The sequence below is a fragment of the Phyllostomus discolor genome, chromosome 10, assembly GCF_004126475.2.
Source record: "Phyllostomus discolor isolate MPI-MPIP mPhyDis1 chromosome 10, mPhyDis1.pri.v3, whole genome shotgun sequence".
Classification (NCBI taxonomy): Eukaryota; Metazoa; Chordata; class Mammalia; order Chiroptera; family Phyllostomidae; genus Phyllostomus; species Phyllostomus discolor.
Window position 1 is genome coordinate 37,194,247 of NC_040912.2, and position 18,144 is coordinate 37,212,390.

Sequence of the window (18,144 nt, forward strand, 5' to 3'; positions counted from 1 at the left end):
ATAAATTTAGTCATTTCTTAAACATAATATGCTGCAAAATTTTTTTTAAGATTTAAGTGGAAAGATTAATAATAAGACATGAGTGGATAAATTAATAAAATAAATGAATCAAACTATAGAGTACAGGTAATAGAAAGTTATAACACCTTAACTTTCGAATTCCCCATAACCTGATTATATTAGTGGAAATGTGACATTTTTGCTAGCACATTCAGTCTTCTCTTGCTTCATATACATCTTAAATTTGCTTATGAGACAACTCTTGTGTTTGATGAAGGCAGGCAGTACTGTGTGGTCTGAAGACTGCTCCAAGGAATGTCAGCACAACTTCTGAATTTCAACCACAAGAACTCCTTTTGTCTTGGTTTGGTTCGTGAATGCCATCTCTTTTTATTTAACTTGTCTATCAAATGCTTGAGTACTCATGAGAGTGAAGCACCATGACATTTCAATTTTCACTTAGTGAGAACTCGTGATCTTCCTTTGAAGTGAAAGTGTATGTTTTTGTGTGTTTTGAAAATCGTGACTAATGCTCAGTCATTATCCTAAAAAAAATGAGACAGAGGATTTGTGATTCTGCTCTGTTAAGAAGGGTTAACACGCCCTTAATACAAAACAACAGACTGTGGGCACTGGTAACCAACCCCTCTCAGGAATCCCTAAGTAATTTAAATACAAAGAAGACAGTTTTAAAGTCTGGATCTGCAGATTCTATTTTGGGAGTAGAAAGATACAGTTTTCTTTTTTTCCCTGTGAAAATGTTCAAGTATTTGAAATTTTGTTTCAAACTAATCATTTGTTTCCTTCGTTTTTACCAAACTTTTTTCATAATGTTTTTACTGATTTGTTTGTGTGCTTCTAGTTTTAAAAATTTGCCCCACAATGAAATATCTAGGGGATGCATCAAGAGATGAAAGCAGTACCGTGTCAGCATCTACTTCACATAACTGGATTTCTCTCTTTTATGTTTTTTTTTCCTTTGAAGTTGGCTATTGGCATTATTTAGGTTGGTTGTCTTCAGTAAAAACTTATTTGGATGAATAGGATCAGAGGATTTAGAAAGTATCTGAAACACACAAAGACAAAAATTTAAAGATTATTTTTCTGAGGAAAACTGGATTTCAGTGATAAAACAATGCTGTTAGTTGTTCTTTTATTTAGGCACTTAAAATATTTAAATGCTCTGTAGAGATTAGCCATTTTTTTATTTTGGTCTATTAAGGGTAACCCATAGAAATTGACTAAGAGAAGATTTCTTGAAATAGAAGCTTAGCTCTCAGAAGGGCAAGATATTCTACCACAGGGGTAGAAGCTTTTCTGCTACCTCCCTCCACCCCAACAATGCACTAACAAACACTGGGGAAAATTTGACCTCCCCTCCTTTTTTTCTCCCCCCCAGTCCATTTGTCTACCACTCCTCCTGCATTTCCTCTCCCTTCTTTATTTTCTTTGTCTCCTCCTCCTCAGGTCATCTTCTACTCCTTCCTGTCCCCCCCTCCTCCACCTATCTTCCCACCCACCTTTCCCCTCTCAGCCTCTTCCCCTCTAAACTCATTTCTTTCTCTCCCTCTTTCCTGTCCCCTCCCCACCCCTCTGTCTCACCCTTTCCTTCTCTTTCTTCTTTTCTCTCTCTCCACCCTCCCCCAATAAAACATGGATATGCACTTTACATAATAAACAGGACAAAGAAGTTTGGTATGCAGTAAAGGCAACATCATTCCTTTCTGTCCCTTTTCAGGAATTCCTGTTTATCAGAACTATTAGAGCCGTGACTAGCTACAAGGAATGCAAAATGTTATAATTACAAAGAATGACTTCAGTGCTGAAAGCTCCCTTTCAGCAGAGATTAGGCAAAGAGAAGCTGTGGTCACTGAGGTTGTGTTGGTTAAGTAAATACTAATTACACAATCCATTCCTCATTATGGCATTTACTCTTTAATATTTCTGTGTGTTGCTACAACGAGGAACTCCTAATTATGATATATCCTTATTTGTGAGAAGGGAAAGAAGAGCTCATTCATAAGTGAATCCAATACACATGCAGTTATTGATTCAGCGACTTTGACCTTTATCGTATTCAGGTATCTGTCATCAGCTTACAAAGTTTATTGTGTTATCTTTTCTTTAAGCAAATTTTTCAAAATATGAGTGTGAAATTTATGAATTATAATATCAATATATTCTGATGTTAGGCAATAAGCATCTTTGGTTTCTTGCTGTGAAACTGGTATATTATAAATAGCATCCGCTGGTAAACCCTTAGAAGTCCTGTGTATTCTTTTCTCCCACCAGATGAGTACCTCTACTCTGGAACAGCTTCTGATTTCCTTGGCAAAGACACCGCATTCACGCGGTCCCTCGGGCCTACTCAGGACCACCATTACATCAGAACTGACATTTCAGAGCACTACTGGCTCAATGGTTAGTGGTTTTCTCACTTTTGATTGTTTTGCCTTGCTCTTCAAAAGATAAAAAACTCATTTTTATTCATTCAGCTGTGTTTTGGGATAAGTGATTCAACTCAGTTAAAAATACACTTGAAGAAATTTCTTACTAAGTTAGACATGTTGTGTATATAATAATAGCTGACATTTTTTGAATGTGTTATTGTTCACACTTCTATGCTTTGATTTTTTTTTTGATATTCACAAATGACCTATGTGGTATATATAATTATTAAACACTTCTTAAAGATGAGTAAACTGAGTTAGAGGGAAGCTGAGGAAATTGATCAAGGTCTTACAGCTTGTCAGTTGCTCAGGCTTCAAGTTAGCGTCTTTCTCCTGCAGCCTCTTTTTGATGACTAAGGCAAATTCTGCTTATGAGCAGAATGGAAAGGGGTTAGATTATTCTTTTGTTTAAGGATAAGTTGTGTTTCAGTTGAGACATATCCCTAAGTGTATTGATACTCACACTAGTTTAATTACTTTTTTATAAGGATCATACAGTAGTCCAATAAAACAACCCCCACCAAAAAAAAAAAAATAAAAAAACAACAACAAAACCTAAATATATTTCTTTCATTCAAGGAATAATGCAAGGATTTTTTTTCTTCTCCACCGCCTTCCAACAAGTCAGGTTTTATCATGATTTTTCTAATGTTTCTCTAATTGACATAGCACTTTAGTCTACTGCGTGGCAGAAGAACAGCATTACTGTTTGAGCAGGCAGACAGCATTTCTTATTCCCACCATAAATACTGGGTTTTAGTCGGGGAGGCCTGGGTAGAAATGTCCTGTGGGCTATCTATCTCTCTACATCATTTAGAGTGACAACATAAACAAAGGGGAAAAACACTTTAACTTCCAGATCCATTTGTTTACACAACAATGTGAATTTCATTGACCAAAAGAGAACCCTATCAATACATAACACAAATTTCGACTATCCCCAGCTAAGTGATTTCTTAACACTCATGCAAGACAGGACTGTCTTCTTGAGCATTGGGAGGTTTCGTGGAGAAACTCCACTTAATAGAGACTCCATGGATTTTACCAACAGAAAAGCTTAGTTATTGGCTTAGGTAACAAGATACACTTAAGGCTTTAGGTAACAAGATGCACTTAAGGCTTTAAAATGAAATATAGATTGTATTTTCCAGCCTTGAGAAGTTTATATTACCATTTAAAGGAGTATTTCATTTTTTTCCTTAACTGTGATGTCCATAAAGAAGTCTGAAGCATTGCTGAAACAATAAATGTAGGAAATATTTATTCAACTATTAGCTGCCTAGCATGCTGCTCTCAGGGTTGTGTGCAGAGACTTACAAAGTAGAAAGCCTCTGAGGTGGTTGAACACTCTCTTAATAAACATTTGAGGGCCTGTGGCTTTCTGAATGCTGTGGTACACCCTGGGCCTGCACAGATTATAGGGAGGGTTGCTGACCTCTTGGATGAAGAATGCCTGAGGCACAGGAAGAGAGTGGCAGATGGGGCTGGAGAGCTGTAAATATTATCCTGAGACCAACAGGAAGTTATCTATGGTTAAATTTATTATTGTTTTCTAATTTTCACGGTATAATTGACATGTAACATTATATCGGGGGTGTACACCATAATGATTCTACACTTGTATATATTGCAAAATGATCTCTACAGTAAGTGTAGCAACATCCATCACTGGACATAGTTACAAATTTTTTTCATTTTATGAGAACATTCAAGATTTACTCTCAGCAACATTTAAATATGCTGTATAACATTAATAACTATAGTCACCATACTGTATATTATATCCCCATATATTATTTATTTTATAACTAGAAGTTCATTCTTTTTTTACCCCTTACCCCATTCCCTGGTCTTAACAGAGGCATCAGATCTCTGTTTCTGATGAAGGGAACGGACAGTAGCATGAAGGGAAGACTGCAGGAGAAGGAGGAAAGAGAGAGAAGAGGCCACTGCATAAAACAGGAAAATGGGGATGGGACAGGAGCAAAGGGGTGGCAGTGGAGGTGGTCATGAGAATATGCAGGAATGAATATTTGAAAGAGAAGATATTTGTTTGGAAATAGAAGAATTTGAAAGATTTCAAGAGATTTTAGAGACTGGAAAAAATTTGTAATTAAAGAAGCTCTCAGAAAGCAAGAAATTGAAGATGGGAGAAAGTATACACAACAGAAATTTTCTGTGGATTGAATTCAGGCAAATGATGAAGCATTAGGAGAACATTCATGGTTCTAGAATGTTTAAGGCAGATTGCTTAGTGGTTAATCACGGGGGCACAATATAACCTCCTTTGCCTAGCTGTTTCCAGTTTATCTCTGTTGTTCTTTTACTCTCAAAAGAGTCCCAATTTAGACAAAAATTATAGCTCTGTTTCTGTTTAATTTAAATCCTGTTAAGTTTAAATACGTGTAACCTTAGTCAAATCTTCCCGTGCATCCAAATTCTCTAAAACATTGGAATAATAATAATATTCATAGTGTTGTAAGGACTAAGAGCAGTTTCAGTGTCAAGGTTACCATCACCATCATTACTTATTCCCGAAAGCAGAGCAGTGTGGGGTGGGACCGAAACCCTGAACGCTCTGATTCTCTGCATCCATTTAACAGTTTTGACTATTGACCCCCCTTTTCCCTCTCTCTGCACTTCCTAACTGCGAGCTCATCAAATTCTAATAGTTTCCATTGTTTCCTGGGTTCTAGTGTTTCCAGAAAACTACATTTCCAGCCTTTTCTTGTAACTAAGTGCCCTTAAAATATTTATTTGGATACCTTATAGTTCCATCTCCAATTAGAAGAAACTAGTTGTTTCATATGGGAATAAAGATATCTGAGCCTTAGCTTTGATTATGCCAGTAAAGTGCTTTGAGATTTTTACAAGTTGTTTAGTGATCCTTTGTTTGAAATTTCCTCAAACGTATACATGTGTAGATAGATACAGATACAGAGGTAGGCATATAAAAGACTAATTGTATCTAAAATCTAAAATTTTATGAGTCTAACTTTAAAATTATCTTGCTTTTCCTTTGTAACCTATCCTTCACTACCAGTTTCCTGATTTTTATCTGTCATAAGTTTAACTTCATCCTCTCAGTTACCTTGAAATTATCTTTGATTCCTTCCTCTCCTTTAACCTTTTATTTAATCTTTTGCTGAGGGCCTTTACTTCCTTCAAAATATCTATTGACCTTGTTATTTTCATGACCACCGTCTTCCCGTAGGTCTCCGTCACCTTATCTCTGGTTTATTGCCATTATTTTATTGTTTTTAAAATCATTTCCAGTCTAGCAGGAGTCCATTCCAGTGTTGTGAGCACCTGGTCAGAGGTTTGCGGAGGGATGGGCTGGTGGAAATTAGAATAGCACAGTGCTTCGGGAGACCCAGTCAGTCAGGAGCTCCTTGTCCGAGGAAACTAGGACAGTGCAAGGGAGGAATTACAGAAACTTAGCAGATTCCTAGAATGAGGAAGTACCTGACATACTAAGGCAAAAAAAAAAAAAACTGGCTTGCTTAGGGAGCATTTCTGTCTTCCATTCTGAAAAGTGGCCATTTTTCAATGTCATCAGCCTAGGGTCCAAAGACAGGCCAGTGGGTCATCTGACTGGTGTCGGAAGTATGGGGAGACAAAATACAGTGATTGTTAGAGGAGCTGTGTTGAGTACGGAGAACGAATGTTATTTCAGACATTATGTTATTCAACCTTATGTTCCCCAAATTGAGAGAGTATGAAGAAGAATGATGCCCAGGTTTCCTAACTGCCAGGCCCATCCTTTTATCACAATGCCAAATTCTGACAAGAACAGCATATCATGTCTCCAGGATTTAGAAGCTGGACTCCCACTGTGGTGGCAGTTAAGGGACAAAGGCCTCTTCCTTTGTCCTGGACCTAACACAGGACAGTTAATGACATAGCCTACTTGCTCTATCCAGTATAGTAGGCACTAGGCACGTGTGGTTATTTACATTTTAGTTAAGTAAAATTAAATAAATTGAAAATTTGGTTTCTTAGCCACACTAGTCACATATATAAAGCACTAATAACCACATGGGCTAGGAGCTACCATATTGGATAGCACAGATACAAGATATTTCCATCATCTTGGAAATTTCTATTGAACAGCTGTGGTCTAAAGTATACTTGTTTATTGCTTATGTACAAGAGCCCACAATATCATAATTCAACATATATATAAATTTTCTTTACTATTTATTTAGCATGTAGATGTAAAACTCATTCCTGGATTTCACAAAATTTTTTCCAGGTTGAAAGAACTGATATTTAATATTTTAAACAATGAGGTCAATGTCTAATTTGTTTATTTTAATATGTTAATATGTTATTGTATTAAATTTATTTCTGGTTAGGCAGTTTGAGAATTTTTATGTTAAACTTTGCTTTCTGTACTTTAATTTTCAATTTAAAATCCTCTTTTATACATGTCTGTGATGAACTAAACTCTTCTAAAGGTAAACTGATATTGTGTTAAGATGAGATAAAATTAAACAGTTAAATTAAATTAGAGTGGAACCTAATCAACAAATGGGCAAAATGAAACCAGAGACTTGGAAATAAAGAACAAGCTGACAGTGATTAGAGGGGGGAGGGTGTGGATAATGCGGGGAAAGAGGGAGAGGGGGTAAGCAAAGGAACAGAAAGAGGGGACTCATGGGTATGGACAATGGGGGGATTAATGAGGAGGGGATGGGTTAGGGGAAAGCAAAGAGGTAAAAAGGTGGGGCAACTGTAACTGAACAACAATAAAAATTAAATAAATACATACATACATACATAAATAAATAAATTTACAATTGTGTACTCAGCTGTTAGGATGCAGAATTTACATAATTAACCTTTTTAAAGTTATGATACTACATGAATCTTTTGTAAGTCCATTTTTATCACTGAACCACTGATGGCACTTGAAATCCTTAAAGAATTTGTTCTTTGCTCTGCCTAGAATTAACCAGAATGAGATCACTTAACCTCTTCGCTTACTAGTCCAAAGATCCTTGTCAGAATTTCTCTAGGGCTTTATCTAATCCAGTTCCAAAAGGACTTAAGAAATATGAATTCTGATCCCTTCTCTGAGAAATTAATCCATCTATTAAATACCTAACAGGAGAATGAAAAATTACAAAGGTGAAATAGAAATACTACGGGGAGTTCTAGATGAACAGTTAGATGATTCCACACTTTATTCCTCAACTTAATCTTAGAGCATATCAGAAAATAGGACAACAGATACCAGTAAAAGTGGTTACTCAGACACAGTAGAGTTTTTGTAAGAATTTTAGTACAAAAGTAAAGTCTGGAAAATAAAAACAAATGATGACCCCTTGGATGCATATGTTTTTGTTTTCTTTCCTGAAGTAAATGAGAACTTTTGTTTTAATTTTTCATTTTTAACATATGGAAGCAGTTTTTTATTTGAAGTTTCTTTTGGAGTGCTCTGTTGCCTATAAATTCTTCTCCTGCACAGAAGGATAGCATTTTTCAAAAGTAGTAGGAAAATGATATTACCAGGAGAAGTGAAGGAGAGCCAGAGAGTCACTGAGCATTGGTGTGGTGTAGGTGAGCTCATCTGGGTGAGCAGAGGTTCACAGGGAGAACTGAAAGTGGTCTGCACTGCAGGCCACATGGATCGATGCCATTTTTCATTTGGCAGTGACTCTGGCTGTTGTGCTCAGAGTTCATTTGTGAAAATGCATGTGCACAAACTCCATTCCTATTAGGACATGTGTTTCAAACACCAATGAGGAAAAATGTGCTATAATAGAGCCCAGGTGTCTATTGGTATGATTTTAAATTATTTAATTCAACAACGATGCATGTCATACACTGATTAAATGATACCTATTTTTACCCAAGTTTGGCAGCAAGTCAGGAAAGAGTTTTTATCATGAAATACTAACATCAGTGTTCTAAGATAGGACCTTATTTGACTCTGCAAGAAAGAAATTCTCTGTTCTTGAAATGTGTATATTTTTTACTCATAAATATCCTTATTATTTAAATCAAAGAATAGAGTACTATTTAATACTCTTTTTTCATAATTAGATTTCTTCATACAGTAAATATATGGCTTAAATACTTCCACTATTCAATTTTTGTACAGTATTCCAAAACAATTTTCTTATAATACTGGAAAAGCAACCAGCATTTAAAATAGATTTAAATAAAACAAAAAGTCATGGAATAAAGACAACAAAACCACTGTTATATGGAATGAAATTATCTTCTGGAGGGTGGGCTCCTTGTAGTACAGGCTTCCCCTGCTAGCTGAGTGTTCTAGGAACCCGTCTGTATCAGTGTACCAGCTGGTGTTGTTGTGAGAGGCTGTGAGAGGCTTCAGTGAATTTTTTGGAAGACTCTTTCAACATATTTGCCCACTTCACGATGAGTGATTTATGAGCAAACCTGCCTACACTGCTCTGAGTATTCAGCTGTTTTGACCAAAAACAGCATGACCCTATTTCCTACCCTCCCTGTTCACCTGATCTTGCCCGATATGACTTTTTTTGTTTCCCCAATGAAAAAAGTCCTCAAAGGGAAACATTTTATCTAGGTAGAAGAGGTGAAACAAAAAATGGCAAAAGCCCTAAAAGGCATCAAAATTGACAAGTTCAAAAACTTTTTTGATCAGTGGAAAAATGTCTTGATAAGTGTATTGTGTCAAGTACCTAAAGGTGACTGAAGTTTAAACAATGTGAGAACAATTTTTATAAATAAATTCTGCATTTAGGGTCCCCATTACATGTAGGAAATGGTAATCTATGTCAGTGACTTTTAATCCTAGATGCTTATAAGAATCACCTATAAGGTTTTATTTATTTTCATATCTCTATGTTTTAAAATATGTACATGCCAGTGCAACTGGAGACTTTCAGCCAAGTCAGTGACATTGAGTTGAGGCATCTGTAAATTCAAAAAGTTCTGTAGACTGTTATTAATGTCTGGCCTGTGTGTGTGGGAGCCCACAGTTGGTTGTCTTTGTGTTTGCCTGCTGTCACAACCTTCTTTTAGTCATTGGAAACATTAACATGAGGCCTCCTTAGCCATATATGTTGGCCATATGTTAATATTTCTTTCATTTAGATTGTAATTGGTTTAAAGTGAAGAGTCAGTTTTATTAATTTTTATATTTCTAATCCTACCAGTTTTCCTTTTCCAATGCCCTGATTATAATACTAATTAAATGTAGTCTTTATTTTCACAAATTTTGCTAAAATCCTGATACCACATTTGTAGGAAAATTTATTTCCACAAAGAGTTTTTTTAAGAAAAGTTAATATACTTAAATAAAAAATGAGAATTATTACTCAACCTTGCTAATTTAAGATCAATTAGAAAAGAGAATTTAAAACAGTTTTCATGGTTTTCTAAAATTTATCTTTTATGCAATCTAGGATTGTGTCAAAGTGAGATTACAAGAGCATACAAATCCATTGGAGCTTTAAATTCCAGGATACAACATGGAAGTAATAGAAAACAAAGCAGAGAAAGCTTGTGTCCATATACCCCATCTTCCTTTTCCTGTCAACACTTCTCATTTAAGCAGAGAAAAAATTGCACAGGAGACCAGGGCTGCCGCAGAGAACTGGACGATAAAGACTGAACCACTCATCCCTGGGAATCAAACACTGACTTTTCTCTGTTGAAGGCTACTGTGAAGTCATGTTTACTAGGCTCTAGACCGACTGCTCTGCATTTGAGGGAATGATATTTAGTCTCCTGGGGTACCAGCAATTGGGGATGTAGGCAAATCTCCAGAGGAGACAATGTTGATCTTTTTCATCTCATTTCTTCCTATTTTGGGGGGAGTGGGGGCAGTGTTGGTGGGGGGAGAGTTGTCTTGTTTCCTGCTTCTATTCCCTGAACAATGTGCTTTGCTTCTTTCCAAGTGTCTCTGTTTTCTACTGAGCTGAAGTCCTTTCTTTATTTCTTAGCTATTCTCTTTGTCTTTGCTTTAATCAAAAGAAGTATTTCTGAACTGGTTTTACCCAATTAGTTTTACAGGTCTGTTACCTGGTTAATTCACAATTATATACCATCAGGACTTAAAATGCCCAGTGCCTTTTAAACAGGGAGTGAGTAACTCATGACTTCTCACTGATGCAATGCAAAGGGTTTAAAGTATCACCAATATTTTTTCACCTAACCTGTATTATGGACATCTTTCCATGGAAGTGCATTTTAGAAGTATTTCATTTGTAACAACTGCATATTATTCTAGCAATTGTATGGATGTGCAGTTTTTTATCATTTTCTTGTGGTCATAATAAAATGATTGTAATCATCATTTTAATAATAAACAACATTTGCTGAACTCTTATGTGTCAGTCACTGTCAGATACTAAGTGCTTCATCTATATTAATTCATGATACCAGTTACCCAAGGAGGTAGATGATATCCATAGCCTTATGTTAGGTATGAGAAAATTGAGGCGTGGAGAAAATAAATAATTTGCTTAAGGACACCTTTCCAGTAAGTGGCAGAGACATGATGTAAACCTGGAGAGAATGCCTCCAGAGCCTACACTAGAGTTAACCCACACACTGTTCATTTTTTGTTTTTGTTTTTGTTTTGTTTTGTTTTCATCCCCCTGCCCTTTGACAATGATGCAAATGCAACAAATAATTTCATAATATAACAAAATTGAGGATATGTTTATAGTTTTTCCTAAACTTTTTGTGATAGATGTTGCAGTTAAAACGCAGTGGCTCCATCATGTAAAAGGGGACTATAAATCACAGAATCTGCAGGCTTGAAAGGGCTTCATAAGTAATTTAGTCGAGGAGCAAAAATTGTGACTATCAGCCAGCCACGTTCTCCCCTGCTCTCTAGAGCTCCCAGAAACCTGTCCAAGGGGTCTTCATGCACGCACGTGCTGCTGCATGTGTCGTCTTTATTTTTTGTATGTGTCTCATTTTCCACATTCCACTTTTAGTTGATTATTTAAAAAAAATTCTGCTACTTGTTTAACATACAAAAGATGTCAGTAATAGTGTGGCTAATTTATTTCAGTATTTTAATTTAAAGTTTCTTTTCTTTCAAACAGGAGCAAAATTTATTGGAACTTTCCCCATACCAGACACCTATAATCCAGATGATGATAAAATATATTTCTTCTTCCGTGAATCATCTCAAGAAGGCAGTACTTCTGATAAGACTATTCTTTCTCGAGTTGGAAGAGTCTGTAAGGTAAGATATATTTATTTTACTTAAATATACATGTATGTGTATAAACAATTACTCATGGAATGTGGAAGTAAACATGAATGCCCACTAATTATAAGTGGTAGGATATATTCATACTATTTTATATGTATAATACTTGAGATCTAAATGGAAAAAGGAAAAAAATTAATTTTTCCAACATCACAGTTTACTTTTCCATGCCAGAGCTGTTGCCTGGGTGTGAGTTTCTCAGGCACCCCTCTTTGGGACTCACCAAAAAGGGATATTCTAGAAAAATCACTGCATTAAACTCCTAACTAATGGAGCTTAAAATGTTCTTATACATTTAATAATCTTATTTTTAAATTGAAATCAATTTAATGTAATCCCTACAGTAATTTACACTCTAAAAATATCTTGTATCTTTATCAAAACACAGATCTCATTACATATCTAAAACTATATATCTTTACCTGAACCAAATAAGTTGAAAATATAGTTATAGTATTACTATAATGAATACTTTTATAACATTAATCTAGGTTAGGTTTTGAATTTATTCAGGGATAAAGAGGAAAATGAAATAAAGAGGAAAAAACAAATAAACCAAAGTGCAACAATTATTTTGAAGAACATTACAATTCGTTCTTTAATAGTGCTTTTTTATGTGCTTTACAGGAAAATACAGAAACTCTAAGTCACTTCTGTTTTGTGCCCTCAAACTCTCATTTGAATGAAAACAAGCTTTGTAGAATAAGAATGCTACTGGATCTACTTTTGACTTAGTGTATTATTTTTTTAGTTGGATTTATCTTCACTAAAATAACATTTCTTAAACAGACAGACACCTTAAGCATATATTCATTTATTAAGAGGAAGAGCTGTTAAACTAATAAATATTCTCAGTGGGAAGCTCGCTTTGGTCTTATACAAACTTTTCATTTTCTTCCATCTGAGCCTATCACTTCTTTGTGTCAGTCTGAGCCATCAGGCTTTTGAACACTTCCAGGGACAGTAATGCAAACCATCACTGCACTTCAAGTGCTAATGAAAACAGGACATCTGAGTGAGGCCAGCTTGTGAGCACAGAAGGTTCTTTACCTGGAGTCCTAGCCAGTAATGCTATCTCCTACTGATCCCTTCACCCGCAGGGGACAGGTTCTCTAAAAAGCATCCTCATTCTTCCAGAGTCTAAGACTTCACAGTAATTGTCTTGAAACCGCTTGCCTTGATGAGTGGCCTCTGCTAGTGTGTTGGTGTACCGAAGCATGCCCTGTAACAGCAGTGCCCCCAGCCTGAAAGGCTGTGCTGGAGATGGACATCATTTGTATAAGTGAGCTGTGTTAAATATGTCGTAAGAGATTTCAAGGGTCACTTTCTGATGAACTTGTTTGATAATTGTGTGTTTTGTGAACCAGTGCAATACTTATTTCTTGAGAGGTTTAACCCAATTAAGTGATTAAAATTCATTTATAATGGTGAGCAATGTTTTTATCCTACTATCAATATACTGAAAGTTAATCTTAGAGGTGGAGAAATATTTTAAAAAGAAATTGAGTTACCCCATTTATAAAATTTTGTGTTAAGAATATAAGGTAGACTTTAAGTACCAGCCAAGGGATACTTTATTTAAATTGTGAACAAACTCCTGTAGGAGTTTGAAAAGGCAGAGAGAATTCTATTACTAGAGTCTTCTCACCACAAAGTTTCTGAGGCCACACAGCAAGATTTTTGTCATGCTATTGTTTTTGGATAAAAAGCTAACAAATTGTGAGATCAAATAAGGACGCGTGATGGATAGTTTTCTTTAAAAAAATAATACAATAGAGGTTCTCACTTTGGTGTATCTCTACTCAATCACTGTTTTAAGTGAACAGCACCTCTTAGAATTTCCCATTACACATGTGATTCATTGGTCAAATGTTTACAATATTTGGTTCTAAATGTTTTCTTTGTAATTCCTCAATTGGAACACACTCTGCTCATGTCTTTAACCTTATTTAGTAATTTAGAATTAACATGTGGCAAAAAGTGAGCATTTCTAAGTGCAGACTTCACTGGCAAGATTAAAATTTTATTTTAAAATTGTCACATACTGCCAAAACCCAAAAAGTTTAAGAAACAGCTACTCAGCATCATCATTGTTGCTGTTACATATTTTTTCACATAAAAATGTTATTCTGACATTATTTGTAATATCTTCCTCTCTGCTGTTTCATTTTTTACTCCCAATGGATCATTATAGGAGTGTGTTTTTCTGTTTTCAACAAATAATAACAGAATGCTTCTCTGCTATGAAACAAAATTGATTTTGAGAGATATAAGGAAAGAGCCAAGAAGGAAGAGATCATGTTAGAGAGAATTAAGAGGTAACTGTGTATGTTTCACAGAGTTTACAAAGCTTTTCACTAACATGGGAGTTCTTTATATTATTTTTTCACCAGGAATTTTCCAAAGAACCTACTTATTTGGAAATATGCAGGTTTTGTTGTTTTTGCTGTAATTGCTGTTGATTTGTTTTAATTTCTAACTGATAATTTCAGCACAGGGAAAAACTATTTACAATTTAATAGCTCCCTGCCTCTTCAGCCCCTCAATTCAAGCAAAAGTTGTTTCATTGACTTCTCATACATATTATATTCAGACTGAGTATTGTACAGTGATTGGTGGGGAGGGAGTTTTGGAAGTAGGTTGAAATTATACAAGAATGACTAATGAGTTATTTATGGAATAAGGGGAATATTTTTAAATTTTGTAACCCCTTTATTCACTATTTTGTTATTTCAATAATAACAATAAAATGTAAGTTCTATGCAAAATGTAGTACACTAGGCACTGGGAAATAAGTGAGCTATTATCCCTTTTCTTTAAAACCTCATAGTACAGAGAGAGTAATAGAGGTATAAAAGGATAATCCCAGTGCAAGGTGATAGAGGTCAGAGCTGAGAACTCTACATGCATTCAGCAACACTAAGAAACTGGGCCCTAGCAGGAGGCAGTAGGTATTTTAGGCAGCATCATCTCACAGTACATTTTGTTTCCAAAAAAAGTGAAATCTTGTAAGTGGAACTCGGGGTTGTAAAAAGAGAGCAATGTCATTTGAGATTGAAGTGGTAAATTGGAAGATAAGAAGTCTTTTTTCTGTGTTAGGAATTTAAACTCTATGCTTTAGGCAATGAGAAGTTATAAATGTGTTAAGCAGAGAGGTGACTTGATAGGTAGTACATGCTTAAAAATAACTTGAGGAATGTATATGGGCTGAGAAATATTTGTGCCCAGGAGACATGTTAGGGTGTCTCCTAAAGACAGCAGGAATGAAGATATGTGGGCGAGTTCAAGAGATATTTCTGAGATAGAATCTGCATGTAGTTTTCTAAAGGTCCTTAATTTATTGCCACTCTTTTATTGTTTATTGTAGACTACTGCTGTCCTAGAGAACTTTCTGTGATGATGGGAATGTTCTACCAATGTATCTGTACTCTCCAACACGGTAGCCATGCGGCTGGCAGTATTGGCATATGACTAGTATGACTGAGGAAATTAATTTTAATGTTGATTAGTGTTCATTTAAATAGCCTTATGTGGCTGGTAACTACACTATAAATGTAGACTACCAAAGCATTCATTTATTTAACACATTTATTGATAATTGACCCTGCATATGATACTATGCTAAGCAGTAGTTTTATAAAAGTTGTTTTTATTAAAAAAACATTATACTTGTTGTTATTGAGTTATTGTTACTTACAACCTAGTAGGTGATATGTGCAGTAAACAATAAAACATAAATTAATATATAATTGGAAAGTGTGGTAAATGTTATAATGGAAAAATCACAGGGTGCTAGTCAGAAAAATGAGTGGGCTTTTCATTGGTTATGGAAGGTATCCCTGAGAAAGTGGTTTTTGAACCAGATGTTGAAAATGATTAGGAAATTGTCCGGCAAAGATGGCAGGGTTGGGAAAGAATATTTTGAGTGGAAGGGAGAGCATGTGTGAAATCCTCAGAGATGGGTTTTAAAAGTCACTTAAAAAATTAAGATGTTCACTATGACTGGACTATAGTGAGTAAATGGAAAATCATCACAGTAGTGACTGTTTTCCCTTTAAAACATGCATACAACTTAAACAGTCTTCATAAGCTTTATCTCTCTTGTTTATAAATTGGGCTGACTGACGTCACCGATATTGACCCCACCAGCTGTATGAACATCTGCAACACGTCCCTGTTCTGCCAGGTCTTCGGTGCATTTCAATTCTCCCTCCCTCCTATCCCAGATACTTTGATCCTTGCCCTGTAGACAAGGACTCCTACATTCTTCATAGTTGTGATTTCCAGAAAATAAGTCAGATTAAGAAAATGCATTCTGATAAGTAAGATCAGGAGATACATCCTGATATTTGAGACAAGAGACAACATAAATTTTATGGGCATAGATTTTATACTTGGATACGGTGAACTTGATGTGGCTGCCATAATATCCAGTTAAAAAATATGAACCAGAGGCTTAATAATGTCTGGACCCATGAATTTGGAAATTACCAGTGTAGAGGTGTTTCTTGAAGTCATGAAAATGTCTCTGAAATTGCCCGAGAAAATGTGTAGTGCAGGATCAAAAAGAAAGGACAGAATCCTGAGAGACGATGACATTTCATAAAGAGAAGAAGAAAGTGTCTTACAAAGGCAAATTGAGAAGAATAGTTTGATAGCTAGTTGGAGAACTGGGCAAGAGTTGTCATAAGTCAAAGAAAAAAAACTCAAGAAAAAAGCAGTTGTCAGAAAAACCATGCACCAAAAGCAAGTCAATAAGATGATGATTATAAATCCAGTGTTAGATTTGGCTGTAAGGATGATAACTTTTGCCCAAAAGACACAAATATCCAACTTGAAATCAGATGTAGGTTTGCCTCTTGCTACTCTATTTCTTAATAGTTTCTTAACCTAGAAAATGAGGATACCCGTCTCTTCCATGACTCTTATCAGTCAAATGAAGGACTAAAATGATATCATATGAATTTGAATGTGATAGATACTGAAGGAGCTATTAGAAAACAAGGGGGACTTAGGTAGATTTTTATTTTCAAGCAATTAACAATGTAAGAGACTGACTTGTAAATAATGTAAGTACATGGTCATACCAAAGTGAATTAAGTGTCAGAAGTCATGTACACATTTACATACACACACGTCATATGTGCACACTTTTAGAGCCAGATTGACACTGCTTAGGAGTGGAAGAGTGGTTGTGTGTGTGTGTTGGGAGTCTGGAGATAGATTAGTTACCAAAGGTTACTGGAAAGAGCTAATATTTTGTTAGTTTTAAAGGTTGAAGTTCCTGTTATTTTGCCCTCATTTTTAGCAATATTTGGGTCTTATTTATGGATGTTAAAAGAATTTGGAGTCATAGCTGATAAAATTCTATCAACAATTTGAACAATGGAAATACTGGACAAGAGGTATGGACAGGGAGAGACACTAACTAGTAAAGGAACTGATTTAGAAGGTGATTCCCCAGGGCTAAGTTGATCAACAACAGCCTCAGGAGAAAAAGTGTCTTCATCCAAAGAATCTTTTCCAAATTCAATATGCTTATCATTCCACATGGCAGAATACATCTACCAATGAATGATGTTTTAGTTGTGTCGATACTTTCCGATCAAACTACTTCCTCAGTGTTTTCACACTTAAGATAAGGGGCTTAGCCTAGAATGATTTCTGAAACCCTTGCCAGGCTCTGTGATTCATTGATTCTGTAGAACAGGCAATATTTTCAAGTCCTGAATGGCGCACCTTGCACCCTGGACTGCTCTCATAGGTGGTAAATTACTCAGATCTTCTTGGCAAGGCAATAAATGCTGACTGAACCAGCAGGTGAAAGAGCAGGAAATGCACTCTCCCCCAGAATTTGTGTCTATTTACTTTGCAAGTTAGTCCTTGCAGATGCTATTCTTTATGTCTCTGTGGAGCTCATTACTGTGCATGTATGTGTGTGTCCCTTGAAGACCCACCCAGTAAGTCAATGTGTGGAAATTCCAGTCACTTCAGTGAGGCTTGCTTACAACTTTCCATCCTGGGACTGTTTCGCGTTATTTTTGGATTCTGTTCATTTTTGGAAGCATTGTCCATTAGCTTACTTATGCTCGCCTACTCCGGATTCTAGCTGTAGGTTATGCCAGTTCTTTTTTTTTTTTCTTCTGCAGTATTTCCTTTGTCCATGCCAGGAATTCAGTTGGATAGCCCTTTCACATAACTTGCCTGGGGGGCTAATGACTAGCCCTTTGCTTCCATTCCACTGGCATTGTCTGTTTTGATATATGGTCCTATTTGGACAATTACTGCCTTTGAAGATTTGTGTTTTTAGGCTGATGACACTTTCCGTATTTATTGATCTCCGCCAGGTTGTGGAGTGTTTTTTTTTTTTTTTTTTCTTACTTTCAGCATGTCACTTACAACCTAAATGAGAGATTTAGAGCCCACAAGTTACAGATGTGCTTTTGCTCCCCTTCCATCTGTTTTCCTGTC

The 18,144-nt window shown here is 35.8% G+C and overlaps 1 protein-coding gene across 1 annotated transcript in view; it reads left to right on the forward strand.

The window, feature by feature from the left end:
* Window positions 1-18,144, forward strand: part of SEMA3D (semaphorin 3D) — a 193,897-nt gene that overhangs the window by 125,874 nt on the left and 49,879 nt on the right. Inside the window, exons 7-8 of the mRNA XM_028525669.2 lie at window positions 2,293-2,421; window positions 11,504-11,646. Coding sequence (XP_028381470.1) covers window positions 2,293-2,421; window positions 11,504-11,646 — 272 coding nt within the window. The remainder of the gene's footprint in view (window positions 1-2,292; window positions 2,422-11,503; window positions 11,647-18,144) is intronic.